Here is a 23,794-nt window from a genome sequence, read left to right as displayed (position 1 = left end):
CCATGTCTGACTCTAGCTCATTTTTTTCCCTCAAATCTTCTATTGCCTACATCTAAACATTTTATGAACTCAAGCTGACCTTCTACATATTATCATGAAAAATATGTGCAAATGTTATAGAGCATAGAACATAAAACAGTACAGCACAGTACAGGCTCTTCAGCCCTCTCATAACATTTAATGACAAATATTCTCTTATATTGAGTGCTGCTGAGAAAAGAGACATGCTGTCAAAGCTTGCACCCATCAGAACCTTCATAAACTACAAAGGGAAGGCAACAATTTAGACTTCATAAGAAAATGGAACTGATACATGTTGCAAGTTGACTCTGGCTGGTTGAGGCAATGCAGTGGCACATGCGCCAGGTAACTATCACTCTTGTGCTTTTGTTTAATACAAAAAATGTTTTTACCTGCACAAGACAAGTCTTTGCTTTTCGATATATGTGGCTTTTAGCAAATATAAGAGAACCAAAATTGTCAACACAACTCATCATCCTGACTATGTGTCATTAGCTGCTGTAATTTCTCTACTCCCCTCACCTATTCTCATCTATCTCCCTCTGAACTTGTTGTGCTCTGTTCAAACCAGCTGATAAGTGTGGTGCTGTTGTCATCTGGCATGCTGATCTCTACAGTGGTTAAGCACCAACTCTCAAGACATGTCCTCCACCAATTAACATCAATCAGTTATTTCCAGGACCATCACTGACCTCATCTCCTATGGAGATCTTTCCTCCACAGCCTCCAACTTCAAAGGCATTGACTCCATACAGCTTGTCTCTACCTTCTTACCAAAATCCACAACAGGACTGCCCTGGCAGCCCCACTGAACAAATTTCTTCCTATCATCACCCCTATTCTCCCCTTGTTTGGTCTCTTCACACTCACATTGTGATTCCACTGATGTTTTATGACAATTTTCTGGCCCCAGTCACCTCCCCTTCACCATGATGTGCAATCCTTCTACTGTCTATCCACTGTCAGGATGTTCTGAGGGCTATCCACATTTTCTTCGAAAAGCGAGTGACCAGTCCCTATCCACCACAATGCTCCTTCATCTGGCTAAGCTCATTCTCAGTTTCGATGTTTAACTTATCTCTCATTCTCTGAGGCAAAGGCGTGGCTATAGGTACCCACATGGGTTTCAATTATATATGCCTTTTTGTGAGGTTGTGGGGAACGTGGAACATTCCTTGCTCCAGTCCAATTCGGTGTCCTTCCCACAACTCTTTCTCCATTACATGACTCACAATATGAATGCTGCTTCCTGTCCTCATTCAGAATTGGAAAAAAATTGATCAATTTTGCTTCCAAGTTCTAAACTTTTGTCACCTTTACCTGCTCCATCTCTGACTCTTCACTTCCCTCCCTTGACCTCTCTCTAGGCTGTTCACCAACTTCTATTACAAATCCACCAACTTCAACCATTACCTTGACTACACTTTCTCACATCCTGTTCCAACAAGGACATTGTCTCAGTTTTTCCAACTCTGTCATATTTGCCAATTTCCAAACGGGTGCTGCTAACATGTTCTCCTTTTTCTTCATCTAAGGATTCCTCCCTCCCTGTCAGATCCATTTCCTGCACTTCTGCCTTCAATCTTCTGCGACTGTTCACCCTGAGACACCCTGGTCCACCCCTCCATCACTTTTTTAAAAAATATTTTTGTTGAAAAATATTTCTTTACAAAATTAGCAAGTTACAAAAATATGAAAATATAACATCATAACATCAAAAATAACAATAAACCAGCTACTGTACTACTCTAGAAAATAAATCAAAACTACACTTCTTACAAATCAATCAATAAATAAATAACGCCGCTCAGCACAATAAGACCATAGCTCTCAACCTTCGAGAGCATCAATGATTAAACCCAGATTTGTTAGAAATTCTTCCTCTCATGGTCTTAGGTTTATCACTCCAGACTATCATGGCTAGCCAAAAGCCCTAATCAAAATGGTGGACAGATCTGCTTCCAAGTAATTCAAAAAGGGCTGCCATATCTTGTAAAAGTTGTCTGTTTTCTGGTGCATCATGTTTGTAAGAATGTCTAAAGGAATGTGTTCCATAATTAATTTACGCCACCCCGAGAAATCCGGGAGTTCTCAGTCACCCAGCACATCAGAATGTTCTTCCTCGCACAAAAAGTGAGAACGTTAAAAGCTTTTACCCATGTACATCTAAGTGAGGTAAATTCAGCAGACCCAGGAGCAAAGAGACTTGACTTTGATCCCAGGATCCTCTCTATTATTCATGCCACAGCGCTCCAATATGCATGCAGCCTGTGGCAGGACCACTGATATTGAGAGAAGCTACCCGTATTTATTTTACAGTTGGGGCACATTGAAGATATTCCCTGCTTAAATTTTGCAAGATGATCTGGGGCCAGATGAGCCCTATGAAGAATCTTTAACTGCATAGCAGGTCCTATTACATATTGAAATCCTCTTCGCATTCTCACAAATTTCCTCCCATGTTTCTGAAGTTCTCTCTACTCCTAACTCTCTTGCCCAGACCTCACGTAGATTCTCAGCATCATCCGAGGAACCTCTCCCCAACAAATGATAGAGAATACTCACTGAAAGAGTGCTCTTAGCCTGAAGCACCCTCTTTTATATATCAGATATATAACACTCAGTCAAAAGTATGGTCTTCTTTTGGATAAAATCTCTAATATTAAAGAAGCAGAAAATATGACAATCCATATTTCCAAGTTATTGGATCAAGTTACATCAACATTTCACAAAGAGATCACCCAAACAAGAGACTCCCCTATCCAACAAAACTTTAAACTCAAGATCCATTGTCCCTGGCCAGACACCCGGCACGCCAACTATGAGAGTAAGAAAAAAATGTTTCAGACACATTACCCTCCATCTGCCTCATTGCCCTCCATGCTTTGTCAGTGTTAGTAACTATTGGATTACGGCAATGTTCTGCAACTGTCCTCATTTTGTCTAAAAACAACAGGTTGGTAAGAGTATACTTCGTCTGGGAGGCCTTAAATGTCCAACCATGTCAATGCTGAGTCTCCACAAGCCCAGTCACTTACAAAAGAGAGGAGGGAATTCAGTTGATATCTTCTAATGTCTGGGAGATCTACTCCCCCCCCAATCCCTGGGGCAATTGCAGTTTCACAGGCTTAATAAGGGCCACTTATAGCATCAAATAAAAGAACTAAACCAGCCATTTAATTTCTGAAACATTTGCCGAGGCAAGAGCAAAGGGAGTATCCGCAAAGGATAAAATAAGCAAGGAAGAACATTCATTTTGATAAGAGCGGCTTGACCCAACCATGATATTTGAAGGGCCCCCCCATCTTTGAAGGTCTTGCTTAATCTTGCCAAACAAATGGAACAAAATTAGCCTTGAATAACTGATCAAAGTTTCACCAATGTGAAAAGCCTACCAACTGCCCCTAAAAATGTTAAAATTGTCAGACTTTATACCATTGGCGAGAACTACCGCCAGAGGATCACTGTAAAGGACCCTTACCCATCTCATAAACACTCCACCCAGGCCAAACCACTCCAGGGTATAAAAAAGATACAGCTATTCCACTCGATCAAATGCCTTCTCTGCTTCCAAAGAGACCACCAAACCTTGAACCGATCGCTGCTGGCACACTTGAATCATGTTAAGCAACCTTGTAACATTATTAGAGGATCTCCTACCCTTTATAAAGCCCATCTGATCTTTAACAACAGATGGCAACACCCCTTCCAACCTCAATGCCAAAGTCTAAGACAAAATTTTAAAATCAAAATTTAAGAGCAAGATAGGTCTATAACAAGCATAATCCTCTGGGGACTTCCCTTTCTTGAGGATAGCCTCTCTCAAGAATGGTGGGAGGTAATCACGACTAAATGAACAGTTATACATTTCTAGTATCGGCCCTGACAGTATGTTTACAAATTCTCTATAAACCTCACTGGGAAGACCACCAGGGCTGGACACCTTTCCACTTTGGAGTTGCCTCACCACTTCCTGTATCTCTTGTGCTGTTAATGGAGCACTAAGTAGCACCTGCTCAGCAGAAACCCCAGGAAGATCCAAGTTCCTAAAAAAGGACTCCATTTTAACTCATCTATCCTCACAACATTCAGACTGGTACAGTTCAGAATAGAACCTCCCAAACGCCACATTGATCTTTTTATCATTACAAGTAAGAGTCCTATTCCCTTCCCTCTTAGAAGCAATCTTCTTCCTAACCAGATATGCCAAATATTTACCCGGCCTATCACCATGCTCAAAAAAACCTTTGCTTCACAAAGGAAAGTTCCTTCCTGGCTGTATATAAAATCATGGAGTTTAAGGCAGATCAAAGGGCTGTGATCTACTGCAGCTTAGTCACCGATGGTCTACTATAATATGCCATCTCAGCTGCCTTCAGTCGTGCTCGAGCTGACGCTGCTGCTCTCCCTTCTGTCACTTCTGACTGGCCAGGTATGAGATAATTATCCTTCTAGCATAGGCCTTAGCAGCCTCCCAAAAAATGGACAGATTACCAGCTGTACCAAAGTTAGTGGCCAAAACTGATTCAAATTCCCTTGAAAAGTACACTTTTGCTGCCCTTGAGGATGAAAGGAGCCATTCACCAGTACCATGAGCTCATTGCATTACCCTTAATCTCGACCACTCTGATGCTGCATGACCAGAGGTGGCAATACTCCCAACTGAACAAGATACCACTGAATCTAGAAGAAAGGGAGTTAGGAAAAAAAATCAACCCTTGTCTGGCACTTATGAGGATTGGAATAGAACATAAAGTCCCTGCCCGCAGGATGGAGATGTCTCCAAATGCCTACCAACCCCAGTTCCACACATAGATCACCCAACTGTTTAGATTGTGGAGAAAGCTTTGGGGGTGTGTTTGGGCATTCTTTCCAGCACAGGAAAGCAATTAAAGTCCCCACCAATAATAATATGCTGCAACACAAACACCATCAGCTTAGACAGTGCATCAGTCAAAAACTTATGGGATTGAGCCAAAGGACAACAGACATTCAAAATACCAAATTCCTTGCCATATATTAGGGCCTTAAGGATAACAAACTGACCATATTCATCCTGAACACAATCTATTAAATTAAATGGAAGATTCCTCTGGACAAGTAAGGCTGGCCTCCTGCTCTTAGTGTTAAAGGACAAGAAAAACACCCTATCAAACTCGCCATGTGTAACTTCAAGTGTTCCTTGTCATGAAGGTGAGTCTCCTGCAACAGGGCCTCTTCTTTTTGAGACTCATCAGCACCTTTTTCCTTTTAATTGGCAAAATGGATGCCTCTAATATTCCAGGTGCTCCATTTAAGAACACTGCTAACCATGATCATTTACAACTACTTTTGACCTGCCAAAAGGAAGAATTTGACGTACAGTGTGCTGAACATATGCAAAAGAAGACTCGTGGAGTCAATCTATGAAAAACCAAAAAACTAAACTAACTACAAAACACAAAAGGCACTTAATGGGGACTCTACCCCTGCCCACAGAGGGTGCTCACAACTCCCACACACATCCCCATTCCCCTTTCCAGCTCGAGCCGCACCCCCAGACCCAAGCAATCGAAACAAACAAACAAAATAGTGAGCACTCGGCCCACCCCCAACAAGTATCAACACCAATCCTAATCAGAGAAAAGAAAGCACACCAACAGCAGCTTCTTTAAGAAAAGGGTAACAGTACAAGAAACACTGCAAGAGAGAAAAAAAGATTATTGTCCATGTGTCTATAAATCCAACCAAATTATTTTAAAGTGTCCAAGAAATTTTTCACTTGTTCTGAGGAGTCAACGACTGCGCCGTCTCCTTGGGAATACTACGAAGAAACACTGGGTATCTCATCAAATATTGAATATCAAGGTCCCTTAATTTTCTCTTGAGCTCAAGCAATTTCCTTTTACAGGTCACAGCCGCAGAGAAGTCCTGTAAAAACACTGTCTTAGTTCCCTGATAAGTCAGGGCCTGTGGATCTTTCTCCATCCTTCTAGAAGATTCCAGCACTCTCTGCTTGTCCCTGTAACTTTGAAATAGTACCAGAACCAGGCGGGGGTACCGATCCAGACCAGATCTGCGCACCGGAACCCGGTGAGCTCAGTCAATCTTCAGCTGGTCTGCCTCGGCATCCCAGCCAAGAAACTGTGGTAGCCAGTCTTCAAAAAAGCTTGCCAGCTGCCCACCTTCCACTCTCTCCGGCAGCCCAACCACCCAGATATTGTTCCTCCTCCCTTGATTTTCTAGATCATCAAGCTGTTCAGTCAAAGCCCGGACCTGTTTTCAAGGGCCTGGATCCTGGATCATGGATCCGCCGAGGACTCGACCTCAGTCTCTGACGCCATGGTCCACAATTCAACCTCTTCAACTCTCTTCCTAAGCCCTTCCAACTCCTTCTCAGACTTTTGTAGCATGACCAAAATCAGCTCCAGCTGAGTATGATTGATTGTTTTCCATCAACTCCTTGATCATCCCTTGGATCACCACAAGTTCTTCAGTGACATTCTGCTGTGCATGTAACTCTTTCTTGGCTGCTAAGGGAACTGCAGCTGCATCTGCATGTGTTAGAGCTTGGCTGTATGTTTTCCTTTCGTCATCCTCGCTCACTCAAAAAGAATTTATGGTAGAACCTCAACTATCCGAACATCAACCATCCAAATCCTGGACCATCCAAACTAGATCTCAAGGCCTACCCAAAACATCACCAGGCAACCCAGCATTCAGTTATCAGTTAAATGGAATTATGGCGTGTATTACCAGATAACCGAGAGATGTTCAATAACCAGCACTCTGGTTGTTTCCGATAGATCAGCTGTTGGCTAAGTGGCATTATGGTGTGCATTGCCAGATAACTGAGAAATTCTTGGACAACTGGTTTAGTTCCGGTCACCCGTATGATCAATCATCCAAACAAAATACTCCCCACCGGTCTCGTTCGGACAATTGAGGCTTCACTGCAAATGGATTTAAACGGTTTCACAATCATTTAACATCAATTTTCTCCAAAAAAAGGTAAGGTGAGGGGGTAAAATTATCATTACTGCTGGGCTGTGGTGCAGAGCTCAGCAAGGCAGATCTGCTCAGATCGCCACCATCTTGGATTTCTTCCCCCCCCCCCCCTCCCATCACTCTTAACACTTCCTCGCACACACATCTCCTCTCCATGGCACCTTTTATTGCAATCACAGTAGGTGTGACACTTGCACTTTTAGCTACTTCCTCTTCACTGCCCAAGGTTTCAAAGACATCTTCCAGATAAAGTTTACTTGTACTTCTAGTTTATTTGTATTTATTTCTCAAATGTGGTCTCCTGTATACTGGTGAGACAAAATGCATACTGTATGATAATTCTGTAGAATATCTCAACTCTGTAAGAATGACTCCAACCTCCTATAGCTTGACATTTCAGTACACTATCTTGTTCCCATGCTAACATTCCTATCATAGGTCTGCTGCAGTGTTCCAGTGAGACTCAATGCAAGCAGAAATCTCATTTTCTGGTCAGGTAACTTACAATCTTTAGGGGTCAACATTGAGCTTGATAAATTTAGAATATTAACACCATCCTCCATTTTGATTACATCCCTTGTAGGTTGTTTTATAACATAATATTTAATTTAATATGTAAAATAATAATATGCAACCTTAGTCTGGATATTATATATATATATAAAATAAAGTATCAAGATATTCAAGCAATGTGTTGCCACAGCACACAGCTAAATGAGGTGGAAAGACAGTGGCTTAATAACAACTCCATTGAGTTACCCATCTCACAAAAGCAGAGGAAAAAGCTGAATACTTTCCAAGGGTGAAGAGGGGGCTATGTAGGAGGAAACACAGGAGCTTCTGCTCTACAAATCTGCAAGCAGCTTATCTAAGTGTACGGAAAGGGAGAATAGGAGAGGGGAGAGCTGGTTTAATCTGTAAAGGAAGAGAAAAGAAAGGAAATATAGATATTGATGAAAGAAACAAATATACTCACAGATCCAACTGCTTTTCTTGTTGTGGGCTGAGTTTCAGGCACAGTGGTTGGGGATTGTATTTTGTCAGTCTCATCGCAAGCTGTAGCAAATGTCCCAGGGGATATCGCACTTGACTCTGGACTGGGCCATAGAGAAGTCTCTAAAATCTTATTAAGTACTGGCATTGATTCATATTCAGTAGGGTGCTGCAAATGACCTACGAAAACATTCTTTTCTTGATTAGATTTTATACATTTAAAACAAATATTTAAATAATTTTACCTAACCGTCCCTAAAACACTTGTAAGAATCTCTTAAAGATCTGATAAAATATTTAAAAGAATAAAATGTTTACACTTTTCATGAACTCAGGCTTTTCACATATAGCAATCAAATACTTTTAAAGCGTAGTTACTGTTGCATTGTAGGAAATGCAACACTTGATTTACACACAGCAAGGTTCCACAAACATCAGCGAGATAATTGAGCAGTTCATTGATTTTAGTATGTTGATTGAAGAACAAACGTCAACAGGGACAACTAGGCTATTATTCCAATAATGCTTAAGGGACAATACTTTTCCTATACTGAGTATGAAATACACGTTATGACAAACATATACTTCATGCTATCAATGCACTTGATCATTTTCGTATTGAGTACTTTCTTCAGCATAATATACAGCTATTGTTTCTTAATGGACCCATTAACTATACAGAGAAGGGTCCTTATCCTTCTTCCTGATTCATTTGGTGCCACATGCATGTATACTAGTGTCCTTTTACCAGAGGGATATTTTACAAAGTTATGGAATGCGTAAATGATTAATCTGGCAGCACCACATCTATACTGTAATCAAAAATAAACTTCCATCCTTTTAATAATATCTTTTTCTTTATATCACACAGCAATGTGGTTCAATTCCATCAGCCACATCCCAGCCACGCAAAGTGGGTAGGCAGACATATTGATATTGATTCCTGCTATCCTCAGACCCATAGATGTTCACAGTGTGGAAAAAGACCCTTCAGTCCATCAAGTCTGCAATGGTCAAAAACAAGGAGTTAACTATTTTCATCCCATTTTCCAGCACTTGGCGCATAGCTTTCTATGCTTTGGCATCACAAGTGTACATCTAAACACTTCTTAAATGCTATGAGGGTTTCTGTCTCTAATGCCCTTAAGGCAGTGAGTTCCAGATTCCTCACATCCCTTCTAAATCTCCTGCCCTTCACCTTAAATGTATTGCCCTTGGTTACCGATTCTCCCCACAAAGGGGAAAAGTTTCTTGCTGTCTATGTCCCTCATAATTTTATACATTTCAATCATGTCTCTCCTCAATTTCCTCTCTGCACAGTGTGATGATATATGAACATACTGGGGTCCCCTGAGGCAAATTTTCTATAAATTTAAATATAGTCATTTATTTCTTTTTATAACTCCTTGCACCTGCCTCATACCTGTACTGTTTGAATATGGAGTACTGTTACTGATAGGAGCACTTGTCGATAATAGCGTTTTGGATAGCAGCAGATGGTTGGTGAACTGTTCTTCGCTTGGAATACAGGAAAGGTCCTGGATATCAGAAAATGATCTAGGGTAAGGGGAAGGGAACATGTAAAAAAGGAACATTTTAAGTGTACAGAAGTAGTCATGTACAAATGAACACTTTAACGACTTACAATTGATTAGAGGAGGTATTTGTGGGTTTTGCACAGTTAAAACGGATAAATTCCCAGGCCCAGATGAAATGCATCCTAAGCTGTTTTGGGAAGCAAGGAATAAGACTGCAGAGGCTCTGATATTAATTTCAGAGGCCAGGAAACTGAGGGCATATCCAATATGGTACCATTATTCAAGAATGGTGGGAGAAGTTAAACCAGGGAACTCTCGACCATTGAGTGTAACAATAGTGGTAAGAAACTTCTGGAAAAAATTCTGAGGAACAAAATTAATCAACACTTGGAGAGGCAAGGATCAATCAAGAATAGTCAGCATTGTTTTCTCAGGGGAATGTATGTCTAAAATGTTTAAGTGTTTTTTTGATGAGGTGACTAGAGTACATGAGGGCAGAGGTGTTAATGTAGTCTGCATGGACTTCATTAAGGCTTCTGACAAGACATTGCATGGGAGATTGGTCAGAAAGGCAAGATCCCATAGGGTCCAGGGCAATTTGGCAAATTAGATCCAAAATTGGGTTCATGACAGGCGGCAGAGGGTGATGATTGATGGTCTGTTTTTGCGAATGGATGCCTGTGTCGAGGGGTTCCAAAGGGTTCTGTGCAGGACTTTTTTTTTGCAGTATTTATTGATGATCTAGATATAAATGTAGGAGGTTTGATCAGTTAAATCTACAGATGACATGAACATTGGCAATATGGTAAATAGCGATAAAAGCCTTAGACTACAGGATGATACAGATGGGCTTGTCATAGAGTCATAGAGATGTACAGCATGGAAACAGACCCTTTGGTCCAACTTGTCCATGCCATTCAGATATCCCAACCTAATCTTTTCCCATTTGGCCCACACCACTTTGTCAGCCTTCACCACTTCCTCTGGCAGCTCATTTCATACGCACAACACCCACTGCGTGAAAAAGTTGCCCCTTAAGGTCCCTTTTAAACTTTTCCTCGCTCACCCTAAACCTATGCCCTCTAGTTCTGGACTCCCTCACTCCAGGGAAAAGGCTTTGTCTATTTATCCTATCCATGCCCCTCATAATTTTATAAACTTCTATGAGGTCACCCCTCAGCCTCCCAACGCTCCAGGGAAAACAGCCCCAGCCTATTTAGCCTCTCCCGATAGCTCAAATCCTCCAACCCTGGCAACATCCTTGTAAATCTTTTCTGAACCCTTTCAGGTTTTGCAAAATCCTTCCATTAGGAAGGAGACTAGAATTGCACACAATATTCTAAAACTGGTCTAACCAACATCCTGTACAGCCGCAACATGACCTCCAAACTCCTATACTCAATGCTCTGACCAATAAAGGAAAGCATACTAAACATCTTCTTCATTATCCTATCTACCTGCGACTCTACTTTCAAGGAACCTGTCTCTTTGTTGAGCAACACTCCCTGGGATTTTACCATTAAGTGTATAAAACCTGCTAAGATTTGCTTTCCCAAAATGCAGCACCTCACATTTATCTAAATTAAACTCCATCTGCCACTCCGCAGCCCATTCAGATGGACAGAAGTGACAAATAGAATGTAATCCAGAAAAGTGTGAGGAGATGTATTTTAAGAGGATTAACAAGGCAATGAATGGCAAGATCCTAGGAAGTAAAGAGGATCAGAGGGACCTTGGTATGCAGATCTATGAAGGCAACAGGACAAATAGATAAGGAAGTTAAGAGGGTATATTGAATACTTGTCTTTCTTAGTCAAGACATTGGAATATAACAGCATGGAGATTATGATGAAACTGAAGATGTTAAACCGCAGCTGGAGTTTGCAGTTCTGGCAGCCACACTATGGGAAAGATATGCTTGCCCAAGTGATGGTGCAGAGGAGATTCATTGGGATGATGCATTTCAGCTATGAAGGGAGGTTAGATAGGTTGGGTCTGTTTTCCCTAAAACAAAGAAGGCTGAGGGGGGACATGATTGAGTATATGAAATTATGAAGGCATTGGCATGGTAGAAACATTACCTCTTAGTACAGAGGTCAATAAACAGGGGGAATAGATTTGGGATAAGACTTAGGAGATTTAGAGGGATTTAAGATGGAACTTTTTCACCCAGAGAGTGGTAGGTATCTGGAACTCACTGCCTAAAAGGGCAGGAACCAAACCAACATTTAAGAAGCACTTAAATGAACACCTGAAATACTATTGCTGGAAAATGGGATTAGAGGAGGTAGATGCTTGGTAACCACTGTGGACATTATGGGCTAATCAGCCTCATTCCATGCTGTAAAATTCCAAGGCATTCGGCATCAGGAGATTACAATAAAAAGTGTTGACATTTTCACTGACACTTCACTGGTGAGTTTATGTACCGTGAGGCAAGTTTCCTATTTCAGTGAGTAGTGGAAGCAGTAAATGTAGGTTGGATGATTGTGGCATACACAACTGGAGCTTTTCAAAACTGATATTTCTTTAATTATTGTCAGTCATGTAGTTCAATGGCACTCTTGTCTCTGGTTCACACTTCTAAGATCTGAGCACATAATCTCTGTAGAATTGCTGCCTTTCAGGTGAAATGTTAAACCACAGCTGACCCCTTAAGCAAACATAAAAGTTTCACAGTACTTTATGAAGATAAGCAAGAAGACTCAAAGTCCTTGCTGACTTTTTTCCCAAAATTAATATGAGTATGAGAAATTACTTGGTAATTTATCTCATTGCTGTTTGTAACCTTCTCCAGCTTCAAAACCCAACGTAATAAATAAGGTCATCTTAGCCTCATCTCGCCTCTTCAGTATTCCAGAATATAATTGCTGCACCACTGAAAGCTGAACCTTTAGCTATCTAGGCCCTAATCTTTGGAATTCACTGTCTCTACTTTACTTTCCACCCTCAAAATGATTCTTGAACTCTACATTTTTACAAGGTTTTTAGTCATCTGTCTCAATTCCCTGCTTGTGTGAATTGGTGTTATACTTTTCTTTCTTTAGGGTTATCATCCAGATGGAAGATGTGCAGGTGAGAAGCACCACAGTTAGTTTTTGCCGAAAGGTCACTCATTCCTGGCAAAATGCAAGGCAGAAGCAGGATACAGCTGAAATGAATTGACAGTATGAGCCTGGAAGAGTAGGGCAGCTCTGGGATCTTCTGCTTTTAACATGGCTGTGAGAGGGGCTGAACCATCACTCAAGATTCACAGCTGCAAGAATGTTGATCACTGCTGTGGGTATTACCAGATTTTAAAATGTCAATTAGGACATAGAGAAAAGCCTTGAGAAGGAGGCGCTCTGTAGCAAAAGACATGTTGAGTGACCAATGGTAAGAGTCTGAGGAGGGATAGCTGAATGTGGTAGGTCATGTGATGATATCTCCCTGAATATGTTCAGCCATATTGGTAACTTCTTATAAACTAAGAATCACCTCGGGATGTTTTGCCTTGCGGTCTAAAAATTACGTACTGAATTTCCAACACTACAATAATTACAACTTCATAAGTATTTTGTTGGCTATGACATCTGACATCATTAGGAAACAACATGGATACTTGAGCCCCACTACTCACTGGGTTATAACACAAAGTTCACCTGCCAGATGGACACAGGTTAACTGAAAATAGTGACCACTTGACAAGAAACTACTACTTATTATAAATAAATAAATTCTCACCACAGGAATACCCTTTGACACATTTGTAGACAGACACAGACAAAGAAAGAAAGAAACAAACAGAAATATCACGGGTGAAGGCGAGAATATTGGGGAAACATAGTTTAATAGCACTAGTCCACAGGATTTGATGAGATGTCCCTTTTGATTCGTCCATGTTCTTCTAATCACTGATATCCTTATTCCTACATCCTTTCAGTTCTTTGCTGAAGACATAGTGAGTTGACTCATTAATTGTTCAGTTTCTCAGTCACTAGTTAGAGTCAAGAGCTTGTAGCAAATATGGGAGAGAATAGCTAGCTATCTTTCCGTTTTTGGTTACTTCACTGCAGAGACAGGAAAAGAGAGAAACTGTCTGTTGCAGTCTGGTCTCATATTATTTACACACAAGCTGTGCACCTGTCCAGCCGTCAACATTTTGTTGTCTTGCTGATGGCTCCTGGCCCACAGAACTGCTCCTAATTGAAAACACAATCTACATTCTCACCACAATCCAGAAAAGTACAAAGATGTGGATTCTACACCAGATAAATCAAGTTGCTTCTTTCAGCAAGGACCAACTATTGATTGAAAGTTGCACCTTTCTCTGTAATCTGTCCTCACATCATTATGTTGCTGAGGAATTATCAAGCACCCCTTTGCAGTAATCTGTTTTATTTAATACACTCTTACACTACACTACTGAAACACATTCTAAAAGGGTACATTATCACAGACAGCAGGGGTTTACATAATTATATACGTGATCATTCTTATTTTGTGTCAATAATAACAAAGATGCTCCTGCTGTGCTAACATAAAACTTGCCGATGAAACAATCATTTACATTCTACATGGCTATCCATTACCATGGAGCCTCTAATTACCCTTGTAGTTCAGACAGTTTCTGACCAACTGATAAGTTGACCCAAAACAGCTAAGGATACAGTTCCAAATTGAGCTAGAGATTTCTAGAATGAAAAGCAATTACAATTCTCCTAAGCACATGAGGTGGTCCTTTGAAGCCTTCCAAAGCATACTTGACTTCAGAAAGTAGAAACCAGTGACAGACACAGTTCGCAATAAGACTAACAGGTTTTGTACTGACTAAACAGCAGCTTTTATTTCAACAGAACAAACAACAGACAAAGGTAAGTGCCATAGCTTATTGACCATCACATGAATTAGCTGCCACGACCTAATCATAAGCATGAGTCAGTAAGATGGAATGCAGTGAATAATCGGTTGAAAACAGATTCCTTCACTTTTGTCAGATATTTGGTGAACAGTGGTACATTACGAGCTTTACAACACCTCAGACGTACTTTCAACTCACTAATTATGGCACAATGTTCAGCAACATTCATGACTCCTCAGATACTGAAGCAGTCTGTTCACAAATGCAAGAAGATCTGGACAATATCCAGGTTTGGGCTGACAAGTGGCAAATAACATTCATGCCACACACATACCAGGTTATGACCATCTTCAATACGAGACAATTTAACCACTGCCCCATGATATTCCACGCTGTTACCGTCATTGAATTCCCAACTATCAATATCCTGGGGGTTACCACTGACCGGAAACTGAACTGGACTCATCACATAAACACAATGGCTACAAGAGCATGTCAGAGTATCCTGCAACAAGTAATTCACCTCCTGACTCCCCAAACCTGTCCATCATCTACAAGGCACAAGTCAGGAATGTGATGGAATACTCTCCATTTGCCTGGATGGGTGCAGCTCCACCAACACTGAAGAAGCTTGACACCATCAGGATAAAGCAACCTGCTTGATTGGCACCACGTCCATTTGCATCCACTCTCTCCATAACTGATGCTCAATTGCAGCAGTGTGTATTATCTATAATTGCACTGCAGAAATTCACTAAAGATCCTTTGACAGCTCCTTCCAAACCTACAAACATGTTCATCCAGGAGGACAAGGACAGCAGACAGATGAAACATCACCACCTGCCAGTTCCCATCCAAGCCAATCACCATTCTGACCTGCAAATATATTGCCATTCTTTCACTGTTGCTGGGTCAAAATTGTGGTATTTGCCCCTAATGGCATTGTGGGTCAACCTACATCATGTGGACTGCAGTGGTTCAAAAAGACAACTGACCATAATCTTCTCAAGGGCAACTAGGGACAGGCAATAAATGCTGGCCAGCCAACAATACCTACGTCTCATGAGTGAATTTAAAAAAAGAAGTGACCATGTTACACAGTGTGTTGAACATACATAAACATTTATATAACAAGCAATCAATGTTTTACCATCGGGGAGAAAATGCCAGTGATAAATCAAAGACATTATTGGGAGAAGCTGAATAGGCTGGAGCTGTTTTCCCTGGGGCATTGGAGGCTGAGGGGCGACCTTACAGAGGTTTATAAAATCATGAGGTGCATGGATAGGATAAATAGACAAGGGCTTTTCCCTGGGGTGGGGGGAGACCAGAACTAGAGGGCATAAGTTTAAGGTGAGAGGGGAAAGACTTAAAAAGGACCTTAGAGGCAATCTTTTCACGCAGAAGGTACTGCGTGTATGGAATGAGCTGCCAGAGGAAGTGGTGGATGCTGGCACAATTACAACACTCAAAAGGCATCTGGATGGGTATATGAACAGAAAGGATTTAGAGAGATATGGGTCAAGTGCTGGCCAGGTGGGACTACATTAATTTAGGAAATCTGGTCAGCATGGACAAGTTGGACCCGAGGGTCTGTACCCGTGTGTATATCTCTATGACTCTATGATGCAAACTTTGTTCATTTAAGTGAAAGGATCTGGATGCAGACAACCATTACAAGAATCAAAGGATTTGCGAATAAGGTGGAAAAATGGAGTCAAGGTAGAAGATCATTCATGATCTTACTTAATGAGTCCCCTTTAGTTCATTACATTTTAAATATTTGTATTAGCAGTTAATAGTGTTATAAGACAGACAGCCGAAGCAAATCAACCTCTCTACCTCTGTATTGCAACACAGCAAAGTTAAAATGTTCAATGATTTTCAAAACTGACTTCAATGGTTCCTAACCAGACTATATTAATAACCAGTATCAGATTTTGTGAATAACCAATACCAGATTTCTACTATAAACAAAAGAATTAACTATCTATTAATAATACAGTAGCTTTAGCAAAGCAAAATTAAACTACAAGGTAAACCAATTAATGTAAATGACTTCAACCCTTTTTTTATCAATTCTAGCTCCCACTTCCACACAAAGATACACAGACGCAGTTAAGGGATAAATCAAAAGGGAAAAATAAATGAGATTAAACTGGCCAATTTACTTAAGCGACCATATCTCTGTTCTGTAGTTTCAGAAGCACGATCCAACTGACCCAAACACAGTTCAAAAACCAGTTCAAACTCTGGCCTCTCACTGCCAGGCTTACTGTCCCACCATGAGGCCCCAGTTAACATGAAACATCTGCCAGCTGCTTTTTTGCACAAGGCCTCTCCAGAGTGTATTAAAGTTGAAGCACTTTTTTAACAAGAATCAATCTACAATTAACTTGCTGGCCTGGCCTCAAAAACAAAAACAAGCTGCTGCTCACAGTCCAAAGGTCACATTCAGCTCTCAGTTCAAAGCTCCAAAACAAAAATTATAAAGAGAACAAAATAAAACAATTAAAATCTGCAAGCATTCTAATAATAGGAATATTATTTCACTAACAAATTTATTCTAATTTGGGGAATGTCTAACAATTATTTACAAAAGAATCAGTTCCATCAGACAAACTATAATGATGTGAAGATTCCAGATGCTCTCAAGGAAGCCAGCATTTCATTGGTGGGAGGGTATGAAATTAGATGGGAGCCATTCTGCTAACTCAGCTATACAGCTAGTAGATAGCTAGATTAATCCTTCACATTGGCATTTAATTTGATAAACTACACTCTAGGGATCTATATCTGCTTACATCTCATTTTTATGCAGTGGTCCTTCTAATGTTCCTGGCTGATTCAGGTGAAAGTCTGTGACCTTTCCAATTTCTGCTGTCTGATCAACACTGCAAAGAAAAGTTTAAGAAATTAATGTCATTCTCATGGATGAAATCAAAGAGTGTGTTTTTTAAAATATGCTTTATTCATAAAAGTTTTACAGATAAACTGTATGGAAGTTAAACTTTAACATTCCTGAAAGTGCAAAACCAATCTCTTTTTTCCCTTAGTATGTGGCACTCTGAATCAATAACCTTACAGATTACACTTACAGACTTAATTTTACATCAAACATATAGCCTGAGAAGTTTTGTATGGTTTCTAGCCCTCAGTGTACTTTGATGGCACCATCATGGATGGCCTTTGTGGTATATGCACCAGCTTTAATGCTTTCCTCAGCACATGATCCAGGACCTTGCAAATGTGTCTGCCTGCAAACACCTCTCTGTACCGGAAAATCCGCAAGTTTAGAGCAGATCAAAGAACATCTTTCACCTTCTTGGTCACGACCACTCCCCTGCTAAGTAAGTGATCAAAGAATTAACCTTCCAATCTAGTCCTTTTCACTTATACTCACCAAGAACAAACTGGAAACCTGCACAAAACTTTGGTTAGGCCACAACTGGAGCACTGTGTGCAGTTCTGGTTGCCGAACTACAGGAAGGATGTGATTGCGCAAGAGGGTGTACGAAGGATATTCACCATGATGCTGTGGGCTGGAGCATTTTAGGTATGAAAAGAGGCTGGATAGGGTCAGGTTGTTTCCTTTGGACCAGAGAAGACTGAAGGGAGATCTGATTGAGATATATAAGATTATGATGGGCATGGATAGGTGGATCAGAAGCAGCTTTCCTCTAAGTTGAAGGGTCAATAATGAGGGGGCATCACTTTAAAGTGAAGGGCAGGAAATTTGGAGAGGATTTGAGGAAACGTTTTTCACCCAGAGGATGGTGGGATTCTGGAATGCACTGTCTTGGTGGGGGGAATGGTTTCGTAGAGATAGGAAACCTCACGATCTTTAGAAAAATACGTGGATGAATACTTGAAATATCATTACATGTAAGGCTATGGGCCAAGTGCTGAAAAGTGGAATTAGTGTAGATGAGGCAGTGCAGACTCAATGTGCCGAAGGGTCTCTACTGTGCGGTCTAACTCTATGATTTTAGGCCATTCTAAATGATTATAAATTTGGTGAATTTAAGAAGAAATGGAGGAGGTGAAAAGACTTCCCCAATTTGTGTTCTATTGAAATAATTGTGGGTTTTGAATGCAGTTACATTTCAGCAAGCGAGGGTATGAGATAAACAACGATCTTGCTACAACACAGGATTTGTTTCTCTCATTTTCCAGGAAGATTTTCAATGCTACTTTTTAAAATTCATTCATGAATGTAGGTGTCACTGACTAGGATGGAATCCATTGCCCATTCCTAATAGCCCTTGGAGGTGCTGATGGTCTGCCTTCTTGAATTGCTATAATCTTTATGTTGTAGGTACACTCAAAGTGATGTTAGGGAAGAGTATCCAAGATTCTAACCCAGCAACAACAAAGGAATACTGTTATACTTCCAGGTCAATATGCTGTGTGGGAAATCTGCAGACAGTAGCATTCCAACTATCTACTTCCTGAATCTTCTGGATAGCAGAAACTGCAGTTTAAAAAGTGCCATCTAAGGAGTTGCTGCTGTGAATGATGCTGAACATTGTACGAACATCAATGATTATTCCAACATATTATGGAGGAAAAAATATTGAAGATAGTTGGGCCTAGGACATGACTCTTGGGAACCTCTGCAGTGCTATCCCATGGCTGAGATGAATTTACCTCCAACAGCGACAAGTACCTACACTGTGCTAGGGGGATGACTCCAGCCAATGGAAAATTACTCCCAATTCTTCCTGACCCAGTTTTTCTTAGGCTTCTTAATGCCACTTCTTGGTCAAATGTTATCCTGATATCAAGTACACTCACCCTCACTTCCTCTCAAGTTCTTAAAAAAATTGTGTTGCCCACTGAGTCTGCACTGGCTCTCAGCACTATTTTGACTATTGGTTACAGATTATACAGAACAACACAGTATTAGGTTCATTAATTAATATACTCTCCACTAAATTAATCATGAAACATGAATTCCCTAAAATGTAAATCTCCTGCCTTTCCCCCTAACCTGATACATTGTTTCTATTTAAATAATCAAGTGCCCTCCTGATTGCCTCAATTCAACCTGTCTTTACCAGGATTCCAGGCAGTTTACTCCGGGACCTAACCACTCACCTTGCATTTGCTTCTTTTGCAAAACACTTTAAAATTGTACTCTCTGATTCTCAATGCTACTCTCTGATTCTCAATCCTTTTATACGTGGGAACACTTTCTCTCTATCTGTCCAGACTTCTCACAATTTTGAAAATTTGCATCAGATCTTCCATCAGCCTTCTCTCCAAGGAAAACAGCTCAACTCCTCCTATTTATCCTCACAACTGAAGTTTCACATCCCTGGAGCCATCCTCTTAAACCTCTTTTTCATTTTTCCAGTGCTGAAACATATTTCCTAAACTGCAGTAACCAGATGAAGTCTTACTAGTGTCCTATTGCTACAACACAGATAAACCCCTCTTCTGCTAATTTAAACCCGGCACAGAGAAGCTCACCTCGCATGGTAATCGGTTAAATTTCGAGAGACAAAGAATTATCTCAGAGGTCACTATTTAAAGTAAAAATTAACAATTTTATTCTTTAAGCCCAACAGAGAATATTAAAACTAACAACTATTTACAACTACTTTCTCTTAAACTATCTTCTACCTCCCACTCTACAATACTGGTTCAATAAAATACCCTGACTAAGATTTACAAAAAAAAATCACGTTTCAAAGCCAGTCAGCTTTGTCGATTCTCCTTTGTAGCCTTTCCTCTGTAGATTTTTCTCTGGGTCAGCTTCAATGTTCTGCTACACAAACTTCTCATAGACAGGTACCTTTCAGACAGCTCTGCAGCTAGCAGTCTATTTGTTGGTGTCCTTGACAGTTCTCTTTTTAACCATTCAAGATGTTCAATTTTATACCCCAAAACATTCTGCTAAATTCAAATTTGATTGAATTTAGGGGCATAATTTAAACTGATTGGCCAAACTTGAATTTTGTTTTTTGTTTCATGACATGTCAGCTGCAGCTATTTGTTTCGACGAAGTGTTATAGTTTTACTTTGTTCAGGACTCTCTGTGCTTTGTCAGTCTTTGCTAGCTTTTCAACTCTTTTACAGGTACAGTACATACCAACACCTTCATAATATATTCAACATAAGCTCCCTGATCTACAATACTATTTCATTGAAATGTTATAATTAATTGTTTTTTTCACTACTTATTATTTTTCTTTATTGTTTTGATGAGAATTATGACTGCCAAATGCGTAGGCTCCTTGGTGTCAGTAAGCAGACATACTATCTCTCCATGTTCTTTGTACCAAATGTATCACTCACACTTTTCCAAACTGAACTTCAATGACCTTCGCATATCTGCCCATTCCACAAAACATCTATGTCCTTTTCGAATTCTGCACTGTCCTCTACCCAATTTATAATTCTCTCAAGTTTGTGTCAACTGCAAATTCTGAAATTGGAATCGTTCCCTACATGCCAAGATTTAGATAATTCATACAGAATAGAATCATAGAATCCCTACAGTGTGGAAACAGGCCCTTCGGCCTGACAAGTCCACACCAGCCCTTCAAAGAGTAACCCATCCAGACCCATTCCCCTACTATCCTACATTTACCCCTGACTAATGCACCTAACCTTGATATCCCTGAACAATATGGGTAATTTAGCATGGTCAATTCACCTAACCTGCACATTTTTGGATTGTGGAAAGAAACCAGAGCACCCAGAGGAAACCCAATCAGACATGGGGAGAATGTGCAAACTCTACACAGATTCTAAAGTTAGATTGCATGGAATCCAGGCGGAGCTGGCTAATTGGATACACAATTGGCTTCAAGGTAGGAAGCAGAGGGTAATAATAGAAGGATGTCGAGAGTGTGGTGCTGGAAAAGCACAGCAGGTCAGGCAACCTCTGAGGAGCAGGCGAATCAACATTATGGGCATAAGCCCTTCATCAGAAGGCTCGACTCTGATCTCCAGCATCTGCAATCCTCACTTTCTCCTAATAGTGGAAGGATGGTTCTCAACTGGAGGCCTGTGACTAGTGGACTGCCTCAGGGATTGGTGCTGGGTCCATTACTGGCTTTTTTTTTATCTCTATCAAGGATCTGGATGAGAATGTACAGGCATGATTAGTAAGTTTGCAGATGACACTAAAATAGGTAGTATAATGAACAGTGAGGAAGGTTATCAGAAATTGCAGCAGGACCTTGATCAGCTGAGGAAGTGGGTCGAGAAATGACAAATTGAGCTTAATACAGGTAAGTGTGAGGTCTTGCATTTTGGGAAGTCAAATCAAGGCAGAAGTTTCATGGTGAAAGGTAGGGTCTTAAGGAGTATAACGGAACAGAGGGACCTTGGAGTTTAGGTACATGGTTCCCTGAAAGTGGAGTCACAGGTAGACAGAGCAGTGAAGACAGCTTTTGGCACACTGGCCTTTATCAGTCAGGGCTTTGAGTATAGAAATTGGAAAGTTATGTTGCACTTGTACAGGATGTTGGTGAGGCTGCACTTGGAGTACTGTGTTCAGTTTTGGTCACCTTACCATAGGAAGAATGTTACTAATCTGCAAAGAGTGCAGAAGTAATATACAAGGATGCTGCCAGGACTCAATGGTCAGAGTTATAGGGAAAGGTTGGACTTTTTTCTTTAGAGTGTAGGAGACTGAGAGGGGGGGGGGGATCTTATAGAAATGTGTAAGATCATGAGCGGCATGGATAAGGTGAATGCACTCAATCTTTATCCCAGGGTTGGGGGAATCAAAGCCTAGACCTCATCAGTTTAAGGTTAGAGAGGAAAGAATAAAAGGAAACATGAGGGTGGTATGCACATGGAATCGGCTGCCAGCAGAAGTGGTTGAGGCAGGTACATTAGCAACATTTAAAAGGCATTTAGCCCCTTGAGCCCATTCTACCATTAACTGAGATTGTGACTGATCGATTGTCTAACTCCACATATATGCCTTTGGCACATATTGTTTCAAAAACCTCTGCATTTGATCAGATTTTTAAATTAAAACTTTTTGATATTATTTATATTCCTTTAATATTTTGCAACCAGGTTTGGAGTGCTGCTGAGCAAAGAGACCTTAGAGTGCAGGTTCATAGTTCCTTGAAAGTGGAGTCGCAGGTAGGTAGAATAATGAAGAAGGCGTTGGTATGCTTCATTTGGTATGTTTTCTTTTATTGGACAGAGCATTAAGTATAGGCGTTGGTGGATCATGTTGTGGCTGTACAGGACATTGGTTAGGCTACTTCTGGAATACTGTGTGCAATTCTGGTCTCTCTCCTATTGGAAGGATATTGTGAAACTTGAAAGGGTTCAGAAAAGATGTTGCCAGTGTTGGAGGATTTGAGCTACAGGGAGAGGCTGAATAGACAGGGGCTGTTTTCCCTGGAGTGTCGGAGGCTGAGAGGTGACCTTATAGAGGTTTACAAAATTATGAGGAGCATGGATAGGGTAAACAGACAAGATATTTTCCCTGGGGTCAGAGAGTCCAGAACTAAAGGGCATAGGTTTAGGCTGAGAGGGGAAAGATATAAAAAAGACCTACTGGGCAACTTTTTCACACAGAGGGTGGTACGTTTATGGAATGAGCTGCCAGAGGAAGTGATGGAGGCTGGTACAATTGCAACATTTAAGAGGCATTTGGATGGGTATATGAATAGGAAGGGTTTGGAGGGATATGGGCCGGGTGCTGGCAGGTTGGACTAGATTGGGTTGGGATAACTGGTCAGCATGGACAGGTTGGACTGAAGGGTCTGTTTTCATGCTGTACATCTCTATTACTCTATGACTCTAAGTGCTGGCAAATGGGACTAGATTAGGTTGGTATATCTGGTCGGCATGGGCGAGTTGGATCAAAGGGCCTGTTTCCGTGCTGTGCATCTCTAAATTCTCTGACTCTATGAAATATATGAATAGGAAAGGTTTAGAAGGTTATGGGCCAAGTGCAGGGAAATGGATTAGTGTGGTGGACATTTTGGTTGGCATGGACCAGTTTGGGTCAAAGGGCCCGAAGGACTCGGACTCTATAACTGGATATGACAGGAAACTTCACAGGTTAGATCTGATCTGTTGTTTGTGGGATCTCTTAGCCCTGTTTATCACACACTGCTTATCTGTTTGGAATGCAAATAATCCTGTTTGTAGCTTCAGCGGGTTGACATTTCGTCTTTAGGCACAAAATGCAGCTTTTGATGCAGTTTTTGGTATGCCCTCTTGCATTCTTCATTGAAACAGGGTTTACCATTTGGTTCTATGGCAATGGCAGGGTGGGGGATATACTGAATTATGAGATTATAGATTGTGGGGTTAAATACAATTCTGCTGGATACACAGAATCTCATCGGTACCCAGTCTTGAGTTGTTAGATCTATTCAAAGTCTTATCTCATACATCACAGTAGTGATTGCACACACCATGGAAGGTT

The 23,794-nt window shown here is 40.8% G+C and overlaps 1 protein-coding gene across 1 annotated transcript in view; it reads right to left on the bottom strand.

The window, feature by feature from the left end:
* tex14 (testis expressed 14, intercellular bridge forming factor) overlaps positions 1-23,794 on the bottom strand; it is a 161,038-nt gene that overhangs the window by 15,924 nt on the left and 121,320 nt on the right. Inside the window, exons 22-24 of the mRNA XM_072589188.1 lie at positions 17,184-17,273; positions 9,425-9,558; positions 7,985-8,181 (exon numbers count right to left, since the gene is read on the bottom strand). Coding sequence (XP_072445289.1) covers positions 7,985-8,181; positions 9,425-9,558; positions 17,184-17,273 — 421 coding nt within the window. The remainder of the gene's footprint in view (positions 1-7,984; positions 8,182-9,424; positions 9,559-17,183; positions 17,274-23,794) is intronic.

Source organism: Chiloscyllium punctatum, chromosome 19 (assembly GCF_047496795.1).
Source record: "Chiloscyllium punctatum isolate Juve2018m chromosome 19, sChiPun1.3, whole genome shotgun sequence".
Taxonomy (NCBI): Eukaryota; Metazoa; Chordata; class Chondrichthyes; order Orectolobiformes; family Hemiscylliidae; genus Chiloscyllium; species Chiloscyllium punctatum.
Note: the sequence above shows the minus strand (reverse complement) of the source record. Positions and strands in the feature narration are given on the sequence as shown.